Genomic DNA, 27,098 nt, shown 5'->3' with positions numbered 1-27,098 from the left:
TGTATTTATGTGGAAGAAAAAATGGTCACCAAAAGGTACAGTTTGCATTCAGACAATAAAAACACTATTATATTTTTGATAATATTTCCAGTCACATCATTAAGTTATTGATTATAATGTATTTCACTGGTTATGTTTTATTACAGGAAGAAACAGAAATGTAGACGATTCAGAACAGGTATGTGTTATTTTCTCTAGGGTTGTTACTATGCCTGTTTCACTGTACATACAATAATAAGTAGGACTGATTCTTCCTCTAATTAATGAAATTATGTCATTCATTCAGCAAAGTATGAAAAAAGAGAATCATCAGAGTGGAGGAAAAGACAAATCATCAGATGCAGTGGAATGTCTACCACAGCAGCAGGTAAGACAGCAGTGTATTCTTCATTGTAATGTTGATTAACAGGACTGTCAGACACTACACTGTGATGTCTGATGGGACAGAATGGCTCGAGAGTCACAGCAGTCATCTAGTAATCAGAAGGTTCTTGTTTCGTTCTCTGGATCCTTCAGAGAGAGTGTCAAAGTGTCCTTTAGCAAGACACTGAAGTCCTAATGATACTGATGAGCAGCTTGACACCTTGCATGGCAGCCTCTGTCATCAGTTAGCAACTGTTTCAACTGATGCTGAATGTGGAGAACAAAGTTCAGACAAGACAGGACTTGTGATCGGCATTGTTGTGGCTTTGTTTTTTTTTACCAATTGGAGCAGCTGTATTTTACTATTTCAAAAGGAAAAAAAAGTTAGGAAACTTTGGTATGATTTGCATTCAGATGATACAAACAGTAAAATGTTTTTGATAGATAATAGAGAATATTGTCTGTCACATCCTGAAGTTGTTGATTAGTGTTTTTCATTGGTGATGTTTTATTACAGATATAGAAGGAAATGCAAACAATCCTGAACATTTAGGTTTTATAATCTCTTAACTGTTATCACTAAGTCTGTTTCACTGCATGTACAGTAGTAAATATGAATTATTTCTCGTCTAATTAATGAAATTATGTCTCATTTATCAAAATTTCACAAGAAGTCCTCTCAATAAAGACAGAGCATCAGAATCCAAGGTAAGACAGCAGTGTGTCTCACTGAAATGTTCATTGACTGAGAACTGTCTCTGTGATGTCTGCAAATTTGGGCGGCTTGGTTCAGGAGGAAGGGCGGCAGAGATCATGTCAAAGTGATGATAGCATGGAAGCCTTTGCCATCAGACTGGAAAAGCACTAAAAACTATATTTCTCTCCTCAGGATGAGACGGTTCATACAGCACGACAGCAAATGTGATCACGTTGGATGCTGGGACATTGTCTTTGCAGTGTACAGAAATTAAAGTCCAAGCTGAATTTCCTGTTCTGTAGGAGAACTTGTGGTCTTCAGCAGTTGGCTGTGACAAAAAGCTCTCCTCACTAAAGGGTGACAAAATCTCCTGAAGAATCCATCCAAAGCTGTTTGAGTTCTACTTTTGAACTTTCACTGATCATTAACACAGTGGGAGGCATCTGCTGAATGTAGAAGCTGTCTGAGCTCAATATCATGACTTTGAAAACACCAAATGACTTGTTTTAACAAATTTCATTAGTTATGTTGTAAATGAATTGTAAAATTTCACTTCCATGAGGCTGTTCAGTCAGACAGTGACAGATCACAGGCTGAACTTGACTTTTCATCCTCACATGCAGCTGCAGCAAAGGTCAAGCTGCACACAGCCTGCAGTTTATATTATGTTCATAAGAATGTTGGTTAATGTTGAAATGATGTTCTTCTGCCTCAGTAATAATTATTAATACCACCAGATAATAGACTAAAGTGGTCATAATGTGTCATTCTGGGGAAAATATTAATCCCTACCCCCCACTTCATCAACATTATCTAGACTGATATTTTTTTGGAGTCCAATAATATCTATGAATATAATAATGTCTATGAATATGATAATATCTATGAAAATATCTATTATTTTATAATGTATAAATGTGTCTTTATTATCGTGTACAGACCACCACATGTTATACACAATATTCTGTGAGACCTCTTGTTTGAACTGTGTCCAGCTCCCTCTGCCATCTTATACTCAGACATTGATTTTTACTGTACAGAGCAGCTGCTGCCATTTCATAAAATACATAGGATGATTAGACATTTTGTGAGAGTTTTAAAAACCTTTGCAATACATTTTCATCCCGTTCTGTCTTGTAACTCATAGAATGTACACAGTTCTGTAACTGGAGGTATTTCTAAAAATCATCTTTATCAGTCAGATTTGATTGATCTTTTAGCTGTAAATCATATAGACCAACATTTCAGTGGAAATAATTAAAGGTTAAAGGGGAACTATTATGCTTTTCCTCTTTTCTGACCTATAAATGTTGTCACAATGTCGGATAGTCGTGTTAAACGATTCCAAAGCGTCAAATATTGAGGTTCATGCATTTGGAAGTGAGCCCTGCAAGCTGTTTTGGATGGCTCTGCACGCTGTGTTTTACTGTCTTTTTTTTAACGGTGTAGTAACATTGACGTCAGTGCGTGCCAGACTTACTTATATGGTCATACCCCGGCATGTGCTCTAGGCCTGCCTGCTCCCCCGCTCTGCTTCAGAAGTTATATCACTGCTCTGAGGGGTGAACTACTAAGCGAGATTAATGTGTTAGTGAGCTATGTTGAGTCTAAAGCCAGGATTGTCAGTGTCACGAAGGTGGCTCTCTTTTAACCTGGTAACCATGGTAACTATTACTAAACTCATAACCTGGTCGCGAGCAGGTTATGTTCAGAGTTTCAAATTAAATCGTCTGTAAAACGCGCTGTTCTTTAACTAATTATTGTCCTTAGCTTTTAAACTGAGGGAGGACGTTAACATTGAAAAATTACCGAGCTGTATGTTCATAATATCAACAAACGAATCCATATAATGTAAAATGTAACAGCGGCACAAACTGTCTGCATTGCGCTGTCATGATGGTAACCTCAGTTTGGTGATGCAGAGTCATTTTCCCGTTTGCTCCAGATCACATTAACACTTTAAATTGACATGGTATATAATCCACACAGTAAAATAATGATGAAACAACTACAGACACTTTGAATACTTTTTACTGTTATCTGTTTTGTCTTGGTGATTTTGCAGCTCAGATCACTGATTAGAAAATTCATCATCATTTATCACAGACAGTCTTAAATCAGTTACACTCATTTTACGTTGGTTTGGTCAAAAACTTCAGTGATGTCCACATCTCTGTCATCATAGGACAGTGTCAGACAGACTTCATCATGTTTAAATCTGCTGTATGGAGTTTTATTGTTTAATGTGCAGTTTTCATGTTAGAATAAACCGCAGCATTAAGACCACATTTAGTCCATCAGTCATTTTCTAACAGCAAACTTCTTCTCCTGCTTTATTTGCAGCAACAATGTTGCTTTTTGCAGTGATGTATTTTGTATATTTTCCACAGCTCATAATTATAACAACTTAAGTGACTTAAGTGGCTCGATCGCTTCATTTCATGCGGAAGAAGAGTCAAATGATGCAACAAACGCCCCTTTTATGTGAGCGCGCACAGAGTCTGAAGACGAAAGCCTGAATTAACAAAGTGAGTTGATAACCACTGTATAAAATCCCCTGCTAGAGGACGACTGACGTCATGGCACGCCACTCCTACTTTGCCTGAGAGACTCTGTGCGCCTGCACACAACTCGTGCAATTAGACATTTCAACAGAGTGAACAGTTCATTACCCTCACTCGGCTTCTCAGTTCTGCCATCTTTGTTCTTTGTTGCAACAGTGTGCGTTGGTGACAACGTAAGTTATCGCAGATGATATAATTCACGGCACTAAGTTATTGGAGCTAATACTGTCGTGTGTAGATTCACAATATTTAGCAGGCTGTTAGCTTACCTTGTCGGTAGCTCCTCTGGGGAAACGAGCAGAGTTGAGTCCTGTTTGTGTGCTGCTAGTTGTTATCTTTAAGTTATGGCCTGATTATTTAATGTTGTGTACTTCCCAGTTTGATGTAGTCGGCATCACTGTTATGTTGCTATAAATAGCGTTAGCAGCTCAACTCCGTAGCGGGCTGAAGTAACTACCCGGTCACGTGACCTACAACTTGTCGAAGCCAGTGTCATGTTAGTTTATTTATGTGCATGCTCTGACTCCTTGTGGTTATTTAGTGACACGACATTTCTTGTATGTAATTGATACAATGCAAGTTATAAATTGATGCTGCTGGATAGTAATTATTATTATCATTGTTCTGTTGCAGATATCACAAACCACACATACCTATGCAAATGCTTCAAGTTACTTTATTATAATTGCAACCCCTCACTGTTGGAATTACCTGCCTGTTTGGAATAAACCTTCATCTGAAGGAGAGAAGTTGCTGCGTTTTCTCTGACCGGAAAATTAGGCCAGTTGTGCACAGCCAGACTACATTCACCCACACTGTTGTCTACAAGTGGTCCTTCGAGCCGGATGTGTGTTCAACTGCGCTATGGCTACTTCTAGAGACTTCAATGATGAACAGCCAACAGCAAGTCCCCGCCCAAGCCGTACTCATCGGGTCCCAAGGCATCTGGACGACTTCATAATTGGCCATCCTTTCAAACAGTATGCACCAACCATCACAGCTGATGAGTGGGGTTTAGCAAGAACAGAGACTTTACTGCAAAGTGAGGGAGAACATCAGTACTGCCCCACACCCTTCCAACCTACATCTCCAGGTATGGAAGAGGAGCGACTAGAACGCATGGAAGCCTGTATTAATGAGGTCTCAAGGCAGATGAAAGAACTGCAGACTGCTATGGACAGTGCTAAGCGTATGTCCTATTCCCAGCAACATTCCTATGACCTCTCATACCCCCCTCGCTACTCAAGTCTCCCTTACATCCCAGACAACGGTGCAAAAATGCCCCAAAGGTCCTCTCCTCCAGATAACCCAATAGACTGGAGAGCACGTAATCAGCAGCATCACATAGCTCAGCCTACCAGATCAGCCTCCCTGCCGGGACCTCAGCTCTACCCTGAATTGCTACTTTCGGCTCATCCTGCCAGGCCGCATATAGCAACGACTAGCCCTGCAGTCCAGCTGGTCCAGCATGCACCACCGGTCCAGCCAGCACCTGTGCTGGTTCCGCCTGCACTCCAGCCTGTCCAGTCTGCATCACCGGTCCAGTCAGTGCCTCCAGCTGTCCAGCCTGCACCACCAACCCAGCCCGTGCTTCTTCCAGTCCAGCACGCTCCAGCACCTGTGGTCCAGCCTGCACCTCAACCTATGCCAGCCATTGCACAGTCTAACCAGTCAGTGCCACAACAGCCGACTTCCAGTCAACATGCTCACCAGGCAGCTGCTCAAATAGGGCCACCACCAGGTTTCACACCTGCCCCCATCAGCCAGTTTGGGCCCAGACTAGACTCTCTGCCTGTCGCTACTACACAGCCACTCACATTGTCTGGAGCAGCCTATTCAGCACCACACACTGGACAGTTCCCTGTGGCTCAACCACTGCTACCCCAACCTGGGCCTCAAATAGCAGCATACTACCCACAGCTTGCTGCTCCCCTGTATCCACCACCTTTGGCCCCAGGACACACCTTCCCTTCCAACAATCCTGCAACACTCAACATGATGGAAATGGCTATTGCAGCCTCATATGGCATTCCAAAACCTAAACTGCCCCTATTCAGTTCTGGAAGGGAGAGTGACTTCATAATGTTGCAGAGGGGACTAGACAGTTTACTTGGCCCACACAGACACCTAACTGAAGACTATAAATATCAAATACTGCTTGATCACCTTAAGCTGCCCAGTGCCTATCAGGTGGCAAAGAGGTATGTTAATGACCCCACACCATATACCAGTGCGATGCATGCTTTGCAGCAGCGGTATGGTCAACCAAGACAGCTGGTTCAAGGAGAGTTGAAGGCCATCTTAGACTCACCTCCGGTGAAACCAGGTGACGCACATGCCTTTCAAGAGTTCTCATCCGCAGTTAACACTCTGGTGGGAATGTTGAGTCACATGGATGGTCCTGCCCAGTTTGAACTGAAATGTGGTTCCCACGTAGACACACTCCTCAGCAAGCTCCCTGGCAGTTATAGGGATAGTTTTGCTGAATACTGTCTGACAAGGGGCATCATCCGCAGTGGGAGTGACCAGACTTATACACTGCCAGACCTAGCTGAATGGCTGGATCGAAAGGCTCAAGCAATCCAGGTCTCCCGACGTGCAGCAGACTCCAACAATACGGAGTCCCCCCGTGCTGTCATGAGAGATAACAAATCTGCTAAAGCCCCAAGGGCTAAGCCAGCCTCTGTCTACCTTAGCAGTGATTCCACAGCAGTCAAGCATCCACAGACCTCATTTCAGAGACCTAAAGCACCTATTAATACTGATTCCAAGATAGTTCAGACCATAAGCAAGAGGAGGGAGCGCTTTAAACCTTACTGCCCATACTGCTCTACTACGCAGGACCATTACCTCAACGCCTGCCCTGAGTTTACAAAGCTTACCACTGAGGAGAAGACTTCCTGGATTAAAAATAATGGGAAATGTTGCAAATGTGGGCGTGGCCATACACCAGAGAACTGTACTCTAAAGAAGCCCTGCTCTACCTGCAATGAACAACACCTAGTTGTTCTCCATGACGTGGCACACGTTGCCAATCCAAGTGTTCTCACTGTCAGTACACCTACTAATGTGGTGTATCTGGATCAAGCCAGCCACTCAGGGCGTGTTATGCTGAAAGTAGTGCCTGTCCAGCTCCGTCATGGGAAAAGAACGCTGAACACTCATGCAGTTTTGGATGACGGGTCCGAGCGAACTGTGATACTAGCTAGTGCTGCCCAGCACCTTGGTTTACAAGGAGAAGAGGAGCTGCTTAACCTCAAGACCATCAGGCAGGACGTAGTGAAGCTGCAGGGAACAGCGGTGTCATTTGAGGTGTCTGCCAACACACAGCCGCGGACTTACCACCCCATCTGTCGAGCCTTCACTGCAGCGGAACTCCACTTAGCTGAACAGTCTTGCCCTGGAAATACCCTAATGAGGAAATACAGCCATCTGAGAGGGGTCCCCCTACATACCTTTACTAAAGTGCAGCCAATGTTACTGATTGGTTCCGACCATCCTAACCTAATAACCCCTATCCAACCAGTACGTTTTGGACCAACAGGGGGGCCAGTGGCAGTACGTACACAACTAGGTTGGGCAGTACAAGGACCCACTAACTTTCTGCAGCATCCTTCCAGTGAAAGTTCCTGCCTTCACCTGTCATTTAGTACACCTAACTCTGACTTACACCAGCATGTTGAAAGACTGTGGCAGCTTGATACATTGCCCTACCGCAATGAAAGAGAGGTGACACGATCTAAACAAGATCAAGCAGCTATTTCCATGCTAGAAGAGAAGAGCACCCGTCTCACAATCGATGGGATAGCAAGATATGCTACGCCGCTCCTCCGGAAGCAACCTTCAGCTCCATTTCATGCAACTTCTGCTGCTGTGATGCCCCTCCTCCGAGCTACTGAACGACGACTAACTGGCAACCCTGAGCTTGCCAGTGTCTATAATCAGGAAATACGCAAGTTGGAGGAATCAGGATATGTTGAGAAGATCACCAGTGAGGAGGCAAACAGTTCAGCCGAATCCTGGTACATACCCCACCATATTGTGCACCACAATGGAAAGGCAAGGGTGGTGTTCAATTGTTCCTTTCGCCACCAGCAGACCGCCCTGAATGACAGTCTGCTACCAGGCCCCTCTCTTGGTCCATCATTATTAGGGGTCCTACTCAGATTTCGGGAGCATGCCATTGCAATCAGCAGCGACATACGTAGTATGTTTCACCAGATCAGACTCCTGCCAGAAGATTGCCCACTTCTCCGCTTCATCTGGCGTGATATGGACCGTAACAGACAACCTGATATTTATGAGTGGCGTGTACTACCCTTTGGTACAGCATGTAGCCCCTGCTGCGCCATCTACGCTGTCCAACGTCACGTCAAGGATCACAGAAGCACCCATGAGGATCTCGAGGAGACAGTTCTCACCTCATTCTATGTTGATAACTGCCTCAAATCCTTCCGCTCACCACAGCAGGCGAAGGATCTCATTGACCGACTGAGAGCCCTCCTAGCAAAGGGCGGATTTGAGATTAGGCAGTGGGCCTCCAATATACCTGAGGTAATTTCTCATCTCCCAGCTGAAGCTCGGTCAACAACCTGTGAGCTGTGGTTAACCGCTGAAAAGGCTGACCCTCAAGAGTCCACCCTTGGGCTGCGTTGGCACTGCCCGTCAGACACATTGGGCTATAAAAATCGGCCTGTATCACCTGACCAGCCTACCATGAGGAATGTGTATAGAGTGCTTGCCTCCCAGTACGATCCACTTGGATACATAATTCCCTTCACCACACGTGCTAAAATCCTGATCCAGGCCTTGTGGACCAAAGAAAGACACTGGGATGAACCTATTACCGATGACCTTCTTTCAGTATGGCAGGTTTGGGAAGATGAGCTTCCTAAGCTGCAAGACATCACCATGCCCAGGTGCTATGTACCAGCCGACGCAGACAATGATGACTCAGTGAGGAATGTTCACATTTTTTGTGACGCCTCTGAGAGGGCTTATGGTTCCGTAGCCTATCTGCGAGTACAGACCCCTGAAGGCCACATACATGTGTCATTCATAATGGCTAGGTCACGTGTTGCCCCTAAGCGACAGCTGTCAATTCCCCGTTTGGAACTATGCGCTGCCCTAACAGGTGCCCAGCTCGCCAAGGTACTGCAGACAGAGTTAACCTTGCCCATCCAGTCTGTGGTCATGTGGTCAGACTCAACAACTGTGCTGAGCTGGATACAATCTGAGTCTCACCAGTATAAAGTATTTGTCGGGACGAGAGTCGCTGAAATACAAGAGTTGACCAAAGTTGAATCATGGAGATACGTCAACTCGGATCAGAACCCAGCTGATGACATCACTCGTGGGAAGACCCTATTCGAGCTATCCCAGCCAACCCGCTGGAGTCAAGGGCCCCTATTCCTGTATCAGTCCTCAGCTCACTGGCCAGTAAGCCCAACAGCGCATACAGATGATCCAGGTGAATCAGACGAACGGAGGAAAACAATCTTCTGTGGTAACATCATCACCAGCAGCGGTGATGAGCCTGACCCACATAAGTACCAAACATGGACTGACTTAATACAGGCTACCTACCAGTCCTTGCACGGGGCGGCCGCACCTGCTATGACAGCTTCCACCCGCATAGATATGGAGACTGTTCTCCTGAGGAGGATACAGGCAGACAGCTTCCCTGATGAGTTAAAGGCACTACAACAGGGTAAACCAGTCCGTCCATGCAGCCGCTTAAGTGCACTCAGTCCTGAGTACGACCAGTCCTTGGGCCTCATCCGAGTTGGTGGCCGACTACGCAAAGTTGAGAGCTTGTCAGAAGACAACCTTCATCCTATCATCCTCAGCCCTGAACACCCTATTACTGAGTTCTTGGTGAAAGAGTTTGATGATCGTCTACTCCATGCTGGCCCTGAACGCATTTTCGCTGAAATCCGGAGGAACTACTGGATACTCCGTGGACGACAGTTAGTCAAGAAACACCAGAGGCACTGTGTAGAATGCTGCAAATGGCGGAAAACTCCTGTAATACCTAAGATGGCAGACTTGCCTGCAGCAAGGCTTCGTATTAACAAACCCCCATTTTGGTCCACTGGTGTCGACTGCTTTGGACCCTACACAGTTAAGATTCGACGAAGACACGAAAAACGGTGGGGAATTATATTTAAATGCCTCACTACAAGATGCGTTCACCTTGATCTGTTGCCAAACATGGACACAGATTCCTTCTTGCTAGCTCTACGGCGGTTTATAGCAAGGAGAGGCAAGCCATACGAGCTCTTATGTGACAGAGGTACCAACTTTCGGGGGGGAGAAAGAGAGCTCAGAGAAGCACTCGAAGCTCTTGAGCCATCACTGAGGCAACAGCTAGCAGAGCAAAGTATTGAATTCAGATTCAACCCACCTCTTGCACCTCACTTTGGCGGGACTTGGGAGAGGGAAATAAAATCTGTTAAGGCCTCCCTTCAAGTTGTGCTGCGAGATCAGGTTGTATCAGAAGAGGTGTTGACAACTGTCCTCACAGAAGTAGAGGGCATACTGAACTCTAAACCACTGGGTTATACCTCGTCAGACCTTGCTGATCCCGACCCCATAACACCTAACCTACTGCTGATGGGGTGGCGGGATGCATCTCTTCCCCAAGCAGCATATGGTTCCAGTGACCTTCTTGGCCGTCGCCGGTGGAGGCACAGTCAGGTGCTGGCAGACCAATTCTGGAGCCAGTTCACTCGTCAGTACCTTCCCAACCTCCAACATCGCCAGAAATGGCGGAGCTCAACTGCTGACCTTACTGTGGACCAGGTAGTCATGGTGGTTGATCCACAACTCCCCAGGGCCCTGTGGCCTATTGGAAAGGTTTCCGCTGTTCATCCCAGCAGTGATGGAAGGATTCGGTCAGCAGATATTGACATTAAAGGGGTAGTCTACACTCGTCCGGTCACCAAGCTGATCCTACTCCCCAAACTGCCAGATGACGATAACGACAACAAGAACACTCCCTAATGACAGCAGGGACTTTGTGTTTCTACACATTCATGATTATGAATGTGGGGGCGGCTGTATAAAATCCCCTGCTAGAGGACGACTGACGTCATGGCACGCCACTCCTACTTTGCCTGAGAGACTCTGTGCGCCTGCACACAACTCGTGCAATTAGACATTTCAACAGAGTGAACAGTTCATTACCCTCACTCGGCTTCTCAGTTCTGCCATCTTTGTTCTTTGTTGCAACAGTGTGCGTTGGTGACAACGTAAGTTATCGCAGATGATATAATTCACGGCACTAAGTTATTGGAGCTAATACTGTCGTGTGTAGATTCACAATATTTAGCAGGCTGTTAGCTTACCTTGTCGGTAGCTCCTCTGGGGAAACGAGCAGAGTTGAGTCCTGTTTGTGTGCTGCTAGTTGTTATCTTTAAGTTATGGCCTGATTATTTAATGTTGTGTACTTCCCAGTTTGATGTAGTCGGCATCACTGTTATGTTGCTATAAATAGCGTTAGCAGCTCAACTCCGTAGCGGGCTGAAGTAACTACCCGGTCACGTGACCTACAACTTGTCGAAGCCAGTGTCATGTTAGTTTATTTATGTGCATGCTCTGACTCCTTGTGGTTATTTAGTGACACGACATTTCTTGTATGTAATTGATACAATGCAAGTTATAAATTGATGCTGCTGGATAGTAATTATTATTATCATTGTTCTGTTGCAGATATCACAAACCACACATACCTATGCAAATGCTTCAAGTTACTTTATTATAATTGCAACCCCCTCACTGTTGGAATTACCTGCCTGTTTGGAATAAACCTTCATCTGAAGGAGAGAAGTTGCTGCGTTTTCTCTGACCGGAAAATTAGGCCAGTTGTGCACAGCCAGACTACATTCACCCACACTGTTGTCTACAACCACCATCATGATACCCGTTATCTCTGATTGCAGTTTCAGGCTTTTTCATGCAGAGAAAGCCTGGCTGTGTTGAGCTTCCTTCGTAGCACAGCCCCCTGCTGTCTACAATGATTTCAGTACGTTGAGCAATGGCTCCCAGAAAATGATTGTGTGAGGGAAAGTTAACTTTGTTTAGCTTTCCTAAAGAGGCGAGCACCAGGCAGAAGTGGATAGAGTTGCTTTTTCTCGGCCAGCAAAGGAAAAATAGCTCCGTGTTTGTCTGTCTACGGCACTTCACAGGGGACTGTTTTGTCAACACGGGCCAATATGAAGCTGCGTTAGCTGGTAGCTGAGCTCAGCAGCGCTTGTCAGCCCTTCGGAAGTCCTCGGGAGTGTGACCAATCACAGTGGAGTGGGCTCGGCGGGAGGCATACATGGAGGAGGGTCGGGGGGTGGAGTAAAGTACACAGACCGTTTTCACAGGATGCAGAAAATAAAAGGAAGAGATGCAGCGAGCGAGAGGCACAGCGTCCTGAAGATCTACAAAGCTTTCTGTGCGGGCGATCGTGTGTAGCTGCTCTATAGGAGTCCAAAATCAAATACAAAGGCCCGAAAATGAGTATAATAGGTCCCCTTTAAATGATAAACTATTCTTCAAAATGAAATGAAACCTCTGAAACTACAAAATATTTGGTTTATTAATTAACTATGAAAGATAAAATCAACTCACATATATCTTTAACATATTATGTGTCACAGCCATGAAGCAGGTGACAAGACAAACAAACATAAATCCATTCACCATCCACCAAAATTAACTACATTTATTTAGTTAATAAGATTAAGCCCGCACGTGGGAGAGGGAGCTAAACATCATAATGGATGATGAAGAGTGGAAGGATGTCTGGAGACATGCTAAATCAATTTCGGTCTGCAATGGTGCCCAAGCAATGCAGTTAAAAATTATACACAGAATGCACATATCCCCCAACCGCAGACATCACTTCAATCCTACTCTCTCACCCATGTGCCTTAAATGCAAAATAGAAATTGGTACCCTAACTCATTGTTTTTGGTCATGTTGGAAACTGCAAATGTATTGGTCTAATGTGTTATCTGAAATAGAAAAGATATTGGGTTTAAAACTGGAGATGGAGCCTGTGTTTCTCATATTAGGCCTCCCAAGCTGACATTTAACATCAAAACATAGTAAGAGGCTGTATTGTATTCTTACTTATGCAGCGAGGAAGAATATTTTATTGCAGTGGATCAATGAAAAAGTACCAACTGTTAAAGGCTGGCAAAAAGTGGTGTTTGATCTAGTGCCATTAGAGTACCTTACATGTATATTACATTTAAAAACAGACCAATTCAATAAAGTTTGGGAACCCTATTTGAACTACCTAGAGCCTGGGGTCTCCAATATCATGTTGCAGGGATTTTCTTGATTGCTCATACCGCACATTTTTACTGTAACCCTGGGTATTATTTATATGGATCTGAGCTGGTGTTCTGTTTTTTTTTGTTTTGTTTTTTTTGATTTGTCTGTTTTGTTCTGTCTGTTTGTTTGCTTGATTTGCTTTTTATTTCTGTGGACCATATTATGTATCGATTCTTTACTTGTAAAAGTGAAAAAAAAAATAAAAATATTGTTTAAAAAAAATAAGATTAAGCCTAAAGACTTGGTAAAATGTCTGATCATCTCTGTCTATCAATCTTGTCAAAGCAATAAGACAATTAATAGACACAACCCTTCTGTCCAATTCTGATGCCCGTTTTCTTTTATTTAAAACAAAGGGAAAAAATCCTTTCTTTTCCATTCTTCTTTCTGTTTTTCACAGTATTTATAAAGATGCTTATGTTTCTGTAACCTGTTTACATTATTTCATATTATATTTCTTTGCAATAGCATACAATATTTAAAATGTAGACATTTTTGCATGTGTTTTCTTTAATTTATGTAAAGGTTTTTCAGCTGATGTCTCTTATGACAAGTGAAACTGATGGAACAAACTGAGCTGTGAAGCTAAACAGTCAAACTAAACTGCTGCACCTGCATTTCTTCTGAACAGGTAAGTGTTTGTCCTGCTAGGCACTAGGCCTGCCGCACCTCCTCCGGTGCCCACTCGTTAGCTGGGGACCACCGCTCATAGATGTTTCGCCCCTTAGCCCAGAACATCTCCTGGTGGCGGGGCAGTGACCAGGGACGTCTCCCTGACACCCCTTGCAAAATAAAAGAAGAAAAAGGAAAAAGTGTTTGGTTATTTGTGTGGAACCCAGTTTGGCTTCTCTTACATAATATGTCATGAAAAGCCAACAGGGAACCTTCACACAACAAACAGATTAAGGAACAGAGAACAATGTGTGGAACAACCAGTTTAGTTTATGTTCAGTGAGCGCAACAGGTAAAAGTGAAAGTAAAGCAGTTGCAGAGCTGTTATCAAAGCCAGAGATTTTAGATAACACAGGGGATTCTGGGAATGTGCACCTTCAGAATAAAAGCTGAAAAATACTTTACCTTAAACAGGTTTTGGTATCTAACTGGTAAAAGTAAATCATACAAAGATGCTCATACAAAGTGCAAATATACAGTCAAATTCAGTCTCTGTATTTAATCCATCCTAGTATTAAAATGAGAAGCTGCTGTGCAGCATCCAGGGATCAGCTCCAGGTCTAAGCCAGCATCTTGATCAGGGCTACTGACAGGAGAACTGACCCATAAATGTTTTTAATGGTGGAGGAAACAGCTGACAGAAACCCCACACAGACAAGAGGAGAACATGCAAACTGAACCATCACCTTCTTGATGATTGTTCACCTGACTGACCAGAGGATTTGTGCTCTTAACAGCTCAACAGTGATGCAGTTTCCTTATTTTAAAAGTTTAAACTGGCAAAGACCTCAGAATTTGTGGTAATTTTCACCCAAAAAGGAGCAGAAACATGATGCAGGAGCAAAGTACCTGGATGGGTTGCTCTGAACTATCTCAGATTTTCTCTCTGTATTGAAGCCCCGCCCCCTGCCTCCCTCACTAGAGGCACACACCTGAAGACTATTGGCTCAGCCAGCGCTGATATATACAGGTAGAACTCAGGAGCTCAGACCTGATGCAGTTTGTCCAGGAGGCAAGAGAACAGGTCAGTCTCCTGGGAGGTATATTTTACTGCTGACTTTGTCTTAACTGTGAACCATTTTAAAGATGGTTATTGATCATTTTTATCTTTTTATTACAAGCACTTTAATCAACTTGACCCTGGAGGCTGGATAACCTGTTTTTAAAGTGTGACTTGTGGCTAGGAGGACCTGAAACAAGGACAGAAAATACAATTAGCTGGGCTCACCACACTTCATATTAAAATTGGTGATGAACCAGCCTACTCACCACCTCAAGGTCTGGGCTCTAATACACAGCAGGGGGGAAGCAGTGGCGGATCTTCCGTGGGGGCACGGGGGGGCAGTGGCCCCCCCTGTGATCTGATTGGCCACCCTGTGTGCCCCCCCCCCCTCAAATTTTCGTTGGAGATTTACATTATTCACTCCGACTTCGTTGTCCGACTGCAACTGAATGCACCAAAGATGTTAGTTTGATCTTTTAATTGGTCCTGTGCATTTGGTTTGGATTTGAAAAAGCTGTGAAAACGTTTGCCAATGCCAGAGAAGACGAGCAGCTCTGCACCTTTGCAGTAAGAAGACTATATTAGTTTTGAATTGCATGAAGTTTGGCTAACACCTGTGCAAACTACTGTTAAAATCTACTTGCCTCCATTTGCATGGAAAATGTTCGTGTGGTTTCAGGAAGAAAGAGAAAGAAATTAGGCATGTATTCCTACTATAAATTCATGTCTGAAGCGTGAAGACTTGTGCCTCAAACTGAAAATGTGTTAGTCTAATTAATGCTATCTTCACAGCTAATAGTGAACATGCCTGTGTTATCTTTAGCTAAACCAGATGGACAGTTAAATTAGGTTATCCATGTTTTTGTTCTGTTAATTTATTCAACATTTCAGCTACTTTTCAACTACTTAAATTGAAGTTAGGCATAATTAAATACATTTTTTTTCGTGATATGTTTGACAGACAATGAAACGGAGAGGAGACATTCAGAACTTTTTCATTAATAAGAAGTCAGTAGGTCAGTGCAGGTCAGACTGACAGCACTGCCAGCTACAGACAGGGCCAGGGTCAGTCTGACTGCAGCCAGGGACCGTCATGTGTTGTTGAGCCAGAGCAGCAACCATGAACCTCCAGGTGAAAATACAGATATGAGAAAAGTGATGCACTTGTATTTATACCATATAATATTATTTATTTGTTGTTCTGTCATAGTTGGGTGAATTAAATGACTAAATTACCTACTCTAAATGACTAAACTGATAGAACTGAATTCTGTGCAGTTTTAATTGTCTTTGTTAAATGTCTGCAATTAATGCCACATTGTAAAATTGTATTTTTTTTTATATAACATTGGTTAAAGAGGTATTAACTCTGTTTCAATCCATACCTTTGGATGTACCAGTGGAGGAGCCAGATACTTCTGACCTTGATGACTGTTCAGAATCGGATGGCAGCAGCAGCAGACACGTACCAGCCCTGCCTATATTTGCTATACCTAAAGGTCCCCAAGGTGATTATTCAACACAAAATGTAATTAATGCACCATTTAGCAACATTTGAAGCTAAGATTGTTTAGTAGCTGACATGGAAATTGCAAAATACTGTTTTGAAGTGTTTTTACCTCTAAAAAGAACTTTGAAATTGCACTATGAAAATGTACTGATGCTTATTCTGATTAAGACTGATTATTGTGCACAACACTAAAATTAAGGACCAGAGCTGAGCACTAGGTACTTATTAAGAGTAAATAATATTGCTCACTGTGAAAGTATATTGAGAGCTGCTTTTTCTGATTTCTATGCCAAACTCTGATGTTTACTGAGCCGTGCACTAATAAATGATTTAAGAATATGGAGTATTGTTACTGTTATTGTTCTCAGGTTTACTATAAAATGTATAGAGTGCTGCTTATTGTTTTATTTTATTATTATTTTAAAACTTACATTACTGCACAGAACATTTAAGATTATTTTCTTACAGGTCAAGGGTAAAGATTATTGTTCACTGTGATGTATTGCGTAGTACTCATTTTGATTAAGACTGATTAGTATACAGAACCCTATGATGTTTATAGTATACAGCTGAGAACTGGTTGCTAAAAGTACAAAATATTATTTCTTATTTTATGTGATAATTGGCAGTAAACATTCTGAGAAGTGGAAATTGACAGGGTTGTAAATAGTGTTGTTCATGCACAATATTTGTCACTTAATTGCCCTCAGGATACTGTTGTTGAGCTTACCAGTTTTACATAACAGGCAGATGTTGCAGATGATGATGCTGTTGTAATTCACATAAACAAGGAAACATGTCCATCATAATTTTAATGATAACAGTCCAAAATGAAAAGGTCATATACACCTTTCCTATTGGGTTAAAGAGCCAATAAAAACATGAAAAATACTGAGCGGTCGGTAGCAGCTTTCATGTTTTCTTATAACTTTTCGGTGCACCCCCCCCCCCCAAAACATCTGTTGTACCCCCCGTGCCCCCAACTAAAATTAATCTGGATCCGCCCCTGGAGGGAAGTCAACGGTACCTGGTCAGCCAATATATTGCACATAACAAAACTAAAGTGCAAGTACAATTGTACACAAACAGGCTTTTGTTGGCACATACCTGGTGTGAGCAAACATTCACAGCCAACAGCAGGGACAGGGCATGAGACAGGAAAAGAAGGAGAGGAAAGGTCCACAGGTGCCTTGTATTACCTGGCTCTGATTAGGAGGTTGGAACAAGGGAGGAGTCAGACCCAGGCTGCATTCAACCCACTCACTGTTCTGCACAGACTGAAAGTAATTTGATTCGTGAGGTGTGTCAGATGTTTACGTCACCAGCAGCAGGTGAGTCGCCATTTTCCTCGTACTTTCTTTTCTTTATATTGTATTTCTTTGTCTTTAAAGAGGTAAACTCATTCCATTGATATCACTTACTGCTTAGAACACCGTTTGTTAAACCTGGGATGAGACGAACTCTGGGTTTTCTCTTTGAGAATGAGAGAGAACTTGACCTCTGGTCAGTGTTGCCTTCTTGGCGACTTTCTCGCTAAACATGGCGACTTTCCAAATCCTCTTGGCAACTTTTTATTTATTTATTTATTTATTTTTTGTCAAAAGCGACTAGCGACTTTTTCTGGTGTTACTGGAGACTTTTCTGCTGTTTTGGAGACTCTGACGTGAAGACACGTATCGTCTACAGGTACTGTCCTCAACGAGCAGCGGGTGCTGCCGTGAGCTCCTCCCCCGTCTCAAAGCACTCTCAGGCGGTCAGTCTGTCAGTAGCGTCGCCAACCAGCTGCAGTCAGAGCAGAGAGGAGACCCGCACCGCTCCGCGTCCAGACTGTAAATGAATCGCGTTCTGCGTAAAGCCGCCGCTGATCCCGCCCTGGTTTACAGCGCGTGATGTAAATGTTTCTTCACTGTCACACTAAAATAAATCAAATGCTCCCAAGTGGAGCATAAGCTTAGAAACTAAACCTAACTTAAGAAAATAAAACAAAACAAACAGAAAACTCTAAGTAACTCTGCCAGTGTCACAAGCCTGCTTGGACATAGAGCTAGCAATTCCACCCCACATAAGTCTTTTGATTGAATTTGATATTCTAACATTTAACAATACAGGACAAAATTGATTAAGTCATGAAGTTATTTTGAGAAGTGATGGTCTATTTCCATGGCAAAATTAAAAAACAAACCAAGAATCAACAGAAGAAAGTTAATTTGTAGTTCTAAACACATTTAGGGTGTTTTCTACTCACTTTTTGTCCCATGACGTTATTCCTCTCTCCTACAGCGTCCATTATAATTACATACAAATGCATACAAATGCTGATGTGACACTGAAGAGTCTCTGAAAATATTGCATGTCTCAATGATAGTGATTTTTTTTAGATTTCTTCAGGTACGCCATCATCTAAACAGTTCTATGTTAAAAAGTCAGAAGGTGTTTGAAAACAGTTTATTAAAAGTTTTCATTAGTGCTTACAGGACAGATTCCAGGTTTAAGGTCATATCCAGACTTTATAAAGGACTTCAGGAGATTAAAACAGCGAATACCATATACATAAAACAAAAATGGGACAGGGAAACCAACAGTTGTCTTTCAGAGGATGCCTGGACAAAATACTGTATATGACAGTGGAAGATATCAAGCTCAAACTCCTGGAGATCATTTGGCTGGAAGTGTCTCATTAGATATTTTATTACACCAGCTCAACATTGTCACCATTCAGGTTCTTCCAGCTGCTGGAGGCTCTGTCACTCCCAAGAAGCCAACCGTTACCACTTGTTTTGAGCCTGTCCAAAAATAAATATTTTCTGGCAGAATTCTGATGTAGTTAATCAATACAGGTTTGGAAAAATGTGAACTGTGAGAACACGAATGGTTCCTGGTGCAGAACACTGCAAATATTATATATATTTTTTGATTTATGTTTTCATAGGTGTCTGTACAGTAGGTGTAATAGGTGTAATATAGTGCATGCTCATTTTTGCTGCAGTGGGTATGAGATGCACCTTGAAAATCACCAGTAAATATGTGAATGTGTGATGAATCTGGTGACAGGAGTGAACACAGCTGCTGAACACAACACACACATCTACAGCAACCAGTTAGTTTGCAGAATGGATGTAACACCAGTCCACCAGAATGTGATGAAGAAGACGCCACGCTTGACAACTTGTAGAAAGACCCCTTAAAAATCAGATGTATCACTGTTTCAGTTTAACAAGAGGGAAGACTAACTGGCTGGTTTGGCCAAGAAATACAAACACATTGCTGTGTATATGCAGTGTCAGAATAAACTGGTGTATAATCACTCAGCTGAACAGTGTAGTGTGAGCTGGTAGCTAACATCAGCTCTGGTCAGTTCACTTGACATGGAAACTAGTCACCAGGAACATCCTGAGTGCTGGTGTTACCTAAGATGTTGAAGCTACTGCTGCAGAAAACATACATGAGCTTTGCACAGTTGGAATATTAACAAAGACGTCCTCCTTCGTCCACAGATGTTTGGCTTTTAGACACATCTGACACGAGAAACAGTGCAGGCCTAGTAAGAGATGTGAGTGGGCCAGCCTTGTGTCATTATCAAAGATAAACCAATAGGGTTTTGCCATTGCTTTACAGGCTGTTGTTAGCAATTAAAAAAATGTTGACTCACTTACTGTTACTGTCCCACACAGCAGACAGAGAGAGACTAGCTGGTGAACATATTAGGGCATTTAGCAGCTGAAGAAGCAGATATTTCTCGTAGGAGTTGGTAGAGACCAAAAACAGAGCTAAAAGTGTAGATTATTATAGGTTTACAGGTTTATAGGTTCACCATAACAACTTAAAATCAATGATATGTCAAAGTTGTGTTCTCGACTTGCTTTCACTGCTCCTAAGTGTCCCTGGAGTACACAAGTAAAGAGGTATTATCAGCAAAATGTACTCAAAGTCTGTTACGTAAATATACTGCATTATTTGATTAATTAGTTAATACTAATACCTTAATGTGGAAGCAGCATTTGGTTGATGTTTAACTAGTTCTGCTACACATAATTTGACCTCTTTGGACACCAAGTATTTGAAACTGTGTTTAGAGGGATACTGTTTACATGTCTCTTCAGTGGAAATGCATCATAACACACAGACAGCTATTCAGACAGCTAGACAAGTATTCACGAGTCAAAAAGGCTGTGATTCATCAGCATCCTCAGTTATGGAGGACCATGACCATGGTTTCCTGGTTTCCTGTCCTGTTACTGCAGAAAACTGAAAATAAACAGATCCATGTACAGATTACACTGTAAAAAAAAACAGCTTTCTTTTTCTTCTTTTCAGATGATGTCCTTATTTTGGATCTCACATCTCATTGAGATGACATCTTCAGACTGTAAAAACTGTGATCAGGTGGAATAAAATCATGTTTGGAAGAAAACCTCTGACAGCTGCCATAACGCTGGTAAAATAATTTAATATAATTTAATTGAATAATTTAATTGCTCCTCCTCAACATTTCTGTCTTTTTGCATTTGTGATTTTCTCTTTTGCTCTCTCTCACATCTACAAACATTCCATTGTGAGGAAAAGAAAAAGTGAAAATACTTTTCTGTTCATCAGACAGACTTCATCAGATCTACCGAGGGTTTCCATGGGTCCTTAAAAAGTATAAAGTCCAATATTCTGAATATCAGGTGTTGAAATGTCTTAAATATAATTTTGACAGGTCCTAAAAATTGACTGGATTATGAAATGAATAGTCTGACTCAGCAGATGTTCACTGAGGTTATAAGCCTGCCATTGTTGCTTGATTGAGTCGACATCACAGTGTCGCTATCTGTGTTTTTCAGAGTCCAGGGAAACAACAAGTACTTTCCAGCAGGCAACATAATGAATTCATGGACATGACAGATTTGACAAAACTAAAGAGAGTACGGTGGCTGCACTCAGAGCAGACAAGATTTAAGTTCAGCAGTGAAGTTGTGGCAGTAAACACATAGTGAAGGTTACAGTTTTCCAATGAATAAACTGCAGAAGAAACTCAAGAACTTCATGTGAGTGAAGGGAGAGTCTATGGAATTACAAACTGGAGCAGAGTGAAATGCTCTCTGTCTCTGTAGCACACTGTCCTCAATATGAAAGACCATTTCTGGCAGTAAAAGAAAAAATATCCCCATGGTGGAGTCATAATTCTGAATTTATAAGTCATACTATGAGATTAATTAATAATTATGAGGGGAAAAGTTTAATTAGAAAGCCATAACTGAGATTTAAAAAGTCAAAATAATGAGTTTGAGTCAAATGATAGAAAAGTTGAAAAGTCAGAATTCTGAGATAAAAACTCAAAACTCTGAGGTATCTGTTCTGTGAGACGTACAACTGAGATTTCAACTCATGTCAGTCCACACTGACGTTTCCCCTGAGATACAGTATCACACAAATGTGACCTCAGTCATGTGACTTCATGTTATAACAGGAAAGATTAGATTAAAAACTCTGTCTTCTTCTTCACAGATACTTGTGATTAATGTCTTCAGAGGACAAACCCAGTCATGTCATCGATCAGAGTATTGGACAGGGAAAGAATGCTGTCCTATGTGTCCTGCTGGTAAGATCCAATCAGATATTCAAGACTCAAGATCTTATACTTGTGTGCAGAGCAGTAAATATGTTCACAGGTGGAATTTAACAGTGAAGGACCTGAATCTAACTGGAGTTTTAAACAAGGTGGAATTTATTTTCTTTAGTTTGTTTGTTTTGTTTGTCTTAATTTTGGTTTCACCTGGTGGTGGGAATAAGAATGACTCTGTAGTGTAGTAGACAGCAGTGCATGTCTTTGCCTGCTTACTTTACTCTCAATATTACATATTTTATGACATTTTATGGCATGAAATGATATTGTTGGTTTCTATCCAACAGGAAGTCGCGTTAAAACTGATTGCACAGAATTCAAAAGTACTTCCTGTCTGCCGTGCACTGAGGGGACTTTCATGAATCAGTCAAATGGACTTAGTCGGTGTTTTGCCTGTTCAGTCTGTCATGAGGGTAAGTTTCTGGTAAAACTTTTAAAACTTATCTATACATTTATTGATATATATTTGTACTGTGAGGCAGTAAAGGTTGTTTCTACTTTACTTCATAAATAAAATAAATACATTTGGTTCTTAATGCATCATAAATAGATAGTTAGGAGTTTACGGTGGGTATCGGTCCAATACTGTCATCATGTACTGGTACTAATACTGATAACCATAGAAAATGAACATCTAATGAAAATAAAACATGTTTTTAAAGTTATTGTTAGAACTTTGACAGCTAATAAGTACTTGTATCGGCAAGTACCCAAATGTAAGTACTTGTACTCAGACTGAAAAAAGTGGTATCGTTGCATCCCTAGTCCGTATGTGACCTGTACATGTGTTGACAGGTTCTGGTTTGAAGATAAAGAGGACATGTACGACAACATCAGATACAGTTTGTAAACCACTGGAGGGATTCTACTGTACATTCTCTACTGTGGACAGCTGTGTGGCAGCAGAGAAACACACAAACTGTTCACCAGGACAGTACATCAGACAGACAGGTGGGTTTTCTTCTTAATGTGTGGATTCTGGACACTGCTAAAAAAAAAAAATGGAGCCCATGAAGACAGTTTAACAGTGGTGTCAGAATGGTAAACTTGTGCACACAAACAGTGAACTGTACTGAGTGAGCTACATCACCAGGGAGTAAAAGTTATTGCTCAGTATAGAGGCACCAATGACTGCTATCAATTCCAACTTCCACAGTGGGATCAGATTCTGAGCAGAAGAGTTCAACTGTGAGTTATAACAATGGATGCAAAGGAACAGTTAATCCTAGAACTAAATACACATTTCTTCTCTGGCCTGTAGTGTTGTTTATCATGTAGATTTTTTTTTGCTGTGAGTTGCAGAGTTTTGAAGATATCAGCTGTAGAGATGTCTGCCTTCTCTCCAATATAATGGAACTAAATTGCACAAGTCCCATATTGCACAAGGCACCAAAAAAATATATTTACACATTTGAAAAATGTATAAAAAAAAAGTGTCTCTGTCCACAAATCATGACTAGGTTACTGGAGATAATCCACAGACCTTGTTGTGAGCAGTTTCATATAGAAACTACATAAAACCCTACATTAGTGGTATACAATAATATCTATGACACAGGTTAGTGACCACAAGTCCTCTTTGTTAAAATGGAAAGACCATTTAATAAAATATCTACATACAAAACATTTTCTGGACACTCTACAGTGTAGACTATTGTGACATAGCTGTTCTACAAACTGCATGTCTGTTTACTTCCTGTCAGTTCTGTGTTTTAATGCCTCCCTTTTTGTGCAACTAGAGAGTTGATGAGTCAGGGGAAAGTTTTTGACTAGTAAGTTTCTGATTATAAAGTCTCAGACCTGTTAGATCCACTGAAATGAAACTAAGAAAATAATGTTTAAAGTCATGTTTGTTTAACTAGTTTGAACAGATATAATGTGTGTTTGTACAGGAACATCATCAAGAGACACTGAGTGTTCTGACTGCAGTGATGGAACATATTCAGATGGAACATTTACATCCTGTCAGACACACACACAGTAAGTGAAGCTTCACATCAGACACATGAATAGAACTTTTTCACAGCAGCCATCAAATATTCATGTAAACACAGGTGTTACTAATGATACTAATTAACTTCTGTTCCATTCAGGTCAGAGTCAGGGTGCTGCTATTGTGCACATTGACTCACTGCTACACTAAATGGAACAGGACCTTAATTACTATCATTCAGAGGTGGGATGTAACTAAATACAAATATTTTGTTACTGTACTTACGTAGATTTTTCAGGGTCTGTACTTAAATATTTTTTTAAAACTTTTTACTTTTACTCTCTACATTGAGCATGAATCTCTGTACTTTCTACTCCTTACGTTTCAAAACAGACTTGTTACTTTATTTTAATGCATCTTAGGGGAATTATTAATTATTTTTATTTTGCATCATTGTGATCTGCTGATTTCAACCTAAATGAATGAGAGAATGACACATAGAAAAATGATTCCTTGGTGTAACCATCAGTGAACATCATGCACGAGAGACACAACAAGATGAAAACAAAATAAAAGACACTGGACAAAAAAACATACAGCAAGATAAAAACAACATTATAGATGTAACAAAGGTGAAAAATACATAACAAGTAAAAAAAGACATAAAACAAAAAACAAGATATCAAGACCAAAAACAACGTAATTGACATAACAAGACAGGAACAACAAAAAAGATTTAACAAGGCAGAAAAAAGATGAAAAAAGAGAAAAGCAACAAAAAAAGACCTAACAAAAAGACAGAAGACAAAAGTAACATAAAAAGTGTAACAAGACAAAAAGAACATGAGGATATAACAAGACGAAACAGACAGAGAGGGAGACTCGACTGTGGAGAAAGGTTGAAGTTCACAGGGCTTATTCTCACTTTTTATACTTAGAGTACATTTCAGAGCCTGTAGTTTTTTTACTTTAACTTGAGTAAAGAAGTTAAATCAGTACTTCTATTTTTACCAGAGCTTTTTTTAAACAAATGTCTGTCCTTCTACCTGAGTAAAAAATGTGAGGACTTTTAGACCCTGTATCATTGGTTACACCTGTGTTTACCTCACCATCTAAAGCTATTAGGAACTTTGATATTTTGTGATTTTGGAGCCCCCTGTGGACAAAAGTGGTACTGTTTCCATCACCTTAACCACAAAATATAATGTCAAAAATAAAGTTATCTAAATAAATATCTCTTGGTAACTTCTGTAGGTCATATAGAGGCTATTCACTATTAAACTGAGACTGTGTCATAACCAGTTAAAAACTCCTTATAGTAGCTTTAATATGGCTGCCATGGAAAAGGTCTGTTCTTACAGCATTCTTGTAAAAAAAAACAAAAAAAAACTAATTCATCCTTCATTATTCCAGATGTGAAACAAAGAATCTCCAGCTGATCAAACCAGGAAATGTTTCAACTGATGCTGAATGTGGAGAACAAAGTTCAGACGGGACAGGAATTGTGATCGGCATCATTGTTGTGTTGATTTTAATAATAATTGGAGTAGCTGTACTTCCATTATACTGCACGAGAAAGAAGAAAATATGTCTATTCAGAGGTATATTTGCATCTAGATATAAAAACACTGATTTTTTAATAATATAATAATATTGTCTGTCACATCATGAAGTTGTTGATCACAGTGTTTTTCATTGTTAATGTTTTGTTACAGAAAGAAAAAGAGATCCTGACAATCCTAAAACGGTATGTTTTAAACTTGTTACACTGCTACATATATACCTCTAAGTCTATGTACAGTAGAAAGTATGATTTTCTTCTAATTAATGAAATGATTTTGCTCATTTATCAACATTTTACTAGACGGAACCTCTGAATGGAGAAGAATCATCACAGATTTCTAACAGATGTCAACAGCAGCAGGTAAGACAGCAGTGTTCACTGTGTGATGTCTTTACTGATGTAAAAACAAGATGTTTCTGTTTAAACTAAATATATTTCTCTCCTCAGGAAAAGACAGTTTTGTGTACACGTGGAGACACTTTTTCAGACGCTGCAGATTATTATCAAGTTGGTCATGAGACACAGTGAACACACCCTGTGCAGAGCTGCTGGTCTGCAGTCTGGATCATTATCTCATACACATGTTACTGTATACAGACTGATGCCAGTCTGGAGTAACTACTTGGAGGGAGCTACAGACATGTGTCCTAAAGGGACAGTTCACCTCAAAATCAGAAATACATATTTTCCTCCTGGCCTGATATTTATCCATGTAGATAGTTTTGGTGTGAGCTGCAGAGTTTTGAGATATCAGCTGCAGAGATGTCTTCAATCCAATGTATTGGGACTAAATGGCACTCGCACAAAAAAAAAGCCCACAAAGCACTAAAATCCATAACCAGTGTCTCTTTCCAAAAACCATGGCCTGGTTTATTCAAGATAATCAATACACCTGTTGTGAGCAGCTTCATGTAAAAACTACTTTCTTTCTAGTAGTAGAGAAAGTAGTTTTTCTAGATTCTAAAGTAGTTCCAGTAGATTATACAGCAGAGAGAAAATAGTTCCTACATGAAAACTTTTTTTTTTTTAATGCAGTTTTTGTGCTCTGAGCTTCATGAGCTCAGTGTCATTTAGTCCCATTATATTAGAGAGAAGGCAGACATCTCTACAGCTGATATCTCCAGTGCAATCTGCAGTACAATCTACTGGAACTACTTTAAAATCTGCGGGAACTACTTTCTGTACTACTTTCTTCTTCCTTAAGAATGGCTTAAAGGTGTTAATGATTAATTGCTATTAAGAATTTAACCAGGTAAAAATGTATGATAAAAATGTATTCAATAGTCCTAAAATGTAATTGCACATCATTTATCATTGTCTTGTCTGATGGAGTCATTTACTAAATAAGGAAACTTAAACTTTAAAAAATGACAGAAAAAGACTGTTTTGTACTTGCTTGTAATATAACAGTGCCTTTGCTTAAGTACAGATTTTCAGTTCTCTGTGCACCACTGATCATATTACTCTGACACACTATACTTTACTGACTTGCACTTTGTCACTTTGCTGGCCATGGTGATTTACACTACGACACTAAATGTGAGTTTTGTACATGTACTGCTGTGTTTGAGTTTAAAGGTAGAATCGGTGAGAATTGTCGACTATAACTTAATGCACCAGAAACATACCAGGATGTCAAATACCAATGTTTTTGGTTGGTTAAGTGTCTAAAGCAGAGAAAAATATAAGAAAAATAAGAGGCAGAGTGGTGCAGGCTCTCTCCAAACACAGACCCCAGCATGCTCTTCTAGTGGGTCATAAGTGATGATTAAGAGGGATTGTTTATATCAGCTTTATAAGAAAATGTTGTATATTTTATCTTAAATCACTGGCAGAAGTGTTTTTTATAGAAGACTT

At 41.0% G+C, this 27,098-nt stretch overlaps 3 protein-coding genes across 3 annotated transcripts in view; all 3 read left to right on the top strand.

The window, feature by feature from the left end:
* LOC146325724 (tumor necrosis factor receptor superfamily member 5-like) overlaps positions 1 to 905 on the top strand; it is a 65,452-nt gene extending 64,547 nt beyond the window's left edge. The window contains exon 8 of the mRNA XM_084721888.1: positions 287 to 905. Within this exon, the coding sequence (XP_084578014.1) occupies positions 287 to 406 (120 nt within the window). The 3' untranslated portion in view covers positions 407 to 905. The remainder of the gene's footprint in view (positions 1 to 286) is intronic.
* Positions 906 to 17,438: 16,533 nt separating this feature from the next.
* On the top strand, positions 17,439 to 23,729 carry LOC146325723 (tumor necrosis factor receptor superfamily member 14-like). The gene is made up of 6 exons (XM_084721883.1): positions 17,439 to 17,470; positions 20,454 to 20,574; positions 21,627 to 21,720; positions 22,032 to 22,157; positions 22,540 to 22,695; positions 23,637 to 23,729. Exons 2-6 carry the CDS (start codon positions 20,536 to 20,538, stop codon positions 23,726 to 23,728), a joined length of 507 nt encoding a protein of 168 aa, XP_084578009.1. The 5' UTR covers positions 17,439 to 17,470; positions 20,454 to 20,535; the 3' UTR covers position 23,729.
* Positions 22,646 to 27,098, top strand: part of LOC146325719 (tumor necrosis factor receptor superfamily member 14-like) — a 55,571-nt gene continuing 51,118 nt past the window's right edge. Inside the window, exons 1-3 of the mRNA XM_084721882.1 lie at positions 22,646 to 22,695; positions 23,637 to 23,724; positions 25,393 to 25,424. The gene's annotated coding sequence lies outside the window, so the exon portion shown is untranslated. The remainder of the gene's footprint in view (positions 22,696 to 23,636; positions 23,725 to 25,392; positions 25,425 to 27,098) is intronic.

This window comes from Lutjanus erythropterus, chromosome 6 (assembly GCF_056507025.1).
Source record: "Lutjanus erythropterus isolate fLutEry1 chromosome 6, fLutEry1.hap2, whole genome shotgun sequence".
Taxonomy (NCBI): Eukaryota; Metazoa; Chordata; class Actinopteri; order Lutjaniformes; family Lutjanidae; genus Lutjanus; species Lutjanus erythropterus.
Note: the sequence above shows the minus strand (reverse complement) of the source record. Positions and strands in the feature narration are given on the sequence as shown.